General features: G+C 44.7%; 1 protein-coding gene across 1 annotated transcript; it reads left to right on the top strand.

Annotated features, from left to right (window-relative positions):
- The first annotated feature begins 244 nt into the window (after nt 1–244).
- LOC113729133 (uncharacterized) lies at nt 245–781 on the top strand. The gene has a single exon (XM_027253461.2). The coding sequence runs from the start codon at nt 245–247 to the stop codon at nt 779–781; it is 537 nt and encodes a 178-aa protein (XP_027109262.1).
- The last annotated feature ends 739 nt before the right edge of the window (nt 782–1,520 follow it).

Below are 1,520 nucleotides of genomic sequence, written 5' to 3' on the forward strand. Positions count from 1 at the left end.
TTCTTCTCAACAACCAAAAAGACATATCCAATGATAATCAAGAAATCAACAGAAAGAGAAAAACCAACGACAACAACAACCACCATGAATTTCAGATCCCAAGAAAATTCTCTTCTTCTGATCACCTCGTTGAAGATGACGACAATGATCTTTTAACCCTTTCCCTTTCGTTTCGCCCAGCAGCCATCAGGCCCCGAAAACATTCCCCAATACACCAACAACCACCACTTCCGCCACCCCCTCCATGCAACAACATCAGCCATTCATACCCCAGCCGCCGCCGCCGCCATCCTACCCTCTCTACATGCCGCCCGTGCCAATGCCTCAGCAGACGCAGTCGCCTCATCTTCTCCCTGACACATCATCACTCCCCACGCTGCGAGCAGTAGTTCATCGTCAAGAACCTTCCTCGGCCTCGGCTGGTCAGTCCCGCCCGGCTCGCCCCCGCCGAAACCCTTCCCAAGCACCACACGAAGGGAAGAGCGAAACGGTTCCTGCACCGTTCCCATGGGCCACCACCCGTCGCGCCTCAGTCTACAGCCTCAACTATTTGTTATCAAAACAAATCTTCAAGATCAGCGGGGAAGTCCAATGCAAAAGATGCGAAAAGCGGTACGAGATGGAGTACGATTTGACGGAAAAGTTCATTGAAGTTGGGAGTTTCATTGCTGAGAACAAAAGCGGCATGCATGACAGAGCCCCTGGGGTTTGGATGAACCCGGTTCTACCAGCTTGCAAGTTATGTGAACAAGACAATTGCGTTAAGCCCATCATTCCCTAAAAGAAGAAAGCCATTAATTGGTTGTTCTTGCTCTTGGGTCAGATGCTTGGTTGTTGTACGTTGGAGCAGCTTAAATATTTCTGCAAGCATACCAACACTACTACAAAAAGCACCTTTAGTCACACACTTAATATGACATTTTCCTAAAAGTGTCACAACAGCAAGTTAATGTAACATGCAGTAAGGAACGTCATTAAAGTGACAAAGAAAATGACCAGTACGACATCGTATCACTCTAACTTATCCAAATAGAAGTAAAAAATGAAAAACAAAAACGGCAAAGAGAATGGCGCTACACTTCGGCGCCATTTTTTTGGGGGAAATATTCTAACTACTCCAATGAATCCAATGTACTTTACTCTTTTTTCATCCGAGTGCTCTCTCCTAAAACCCTCAATCAAATAAACTCTCTGTAAAAAACCTAAATCCTTCGCCCCTCTCACCACCGAATCCCTTGTTTCTTTCTCTTTCTTCCACCCGATTTTTAACTCTCTCCAATTTGAAGACAAACAGGTAAACCTTTAAGAAGGTAGCTTAATCAACAACATCATGGAGTTTTTAGCATGGAGTTTGAACGGGAATTGGTATCTGGGTTTTTAGCAACAGTGGAGCTACGGTGTTCGTTGAAAATTGCCATCTGAAGGAAGATTACTACCAGGTAACCTATACATTTGCAACAAAATTGATAGCTTTTTTTTTATTACTTTATTTCTTCTCCGGGAACGCATGGGAAATGGGG

The sequence above is a fragment of the Coffea arabica genome, chromosome 2e (genome assembly GCF_036785885.1).
Source record: "Coffea arabica cultivar ET-39 chromosome 2e, Coffea Arabica ET-39 HiFi, whole genome shotgun sequence".
Classification (NCBI taxonomy): domain Eukaryota; kingdom Viridiplantae; phylum Streptophyta; class Magnoliopsida; order Gentianales; family Rubiaceae; genus Coffea; species Coffea arabica.

What these genes read in the sequence shown, in the direction of transcription:
- LOC113729133 (XM_027253461.2), top strand. Translation starts at nt 245, where the DNA reads ATGCAACAACATCAGCCATTCATACCCCAGCCGCCGCCGCCGCCATCC.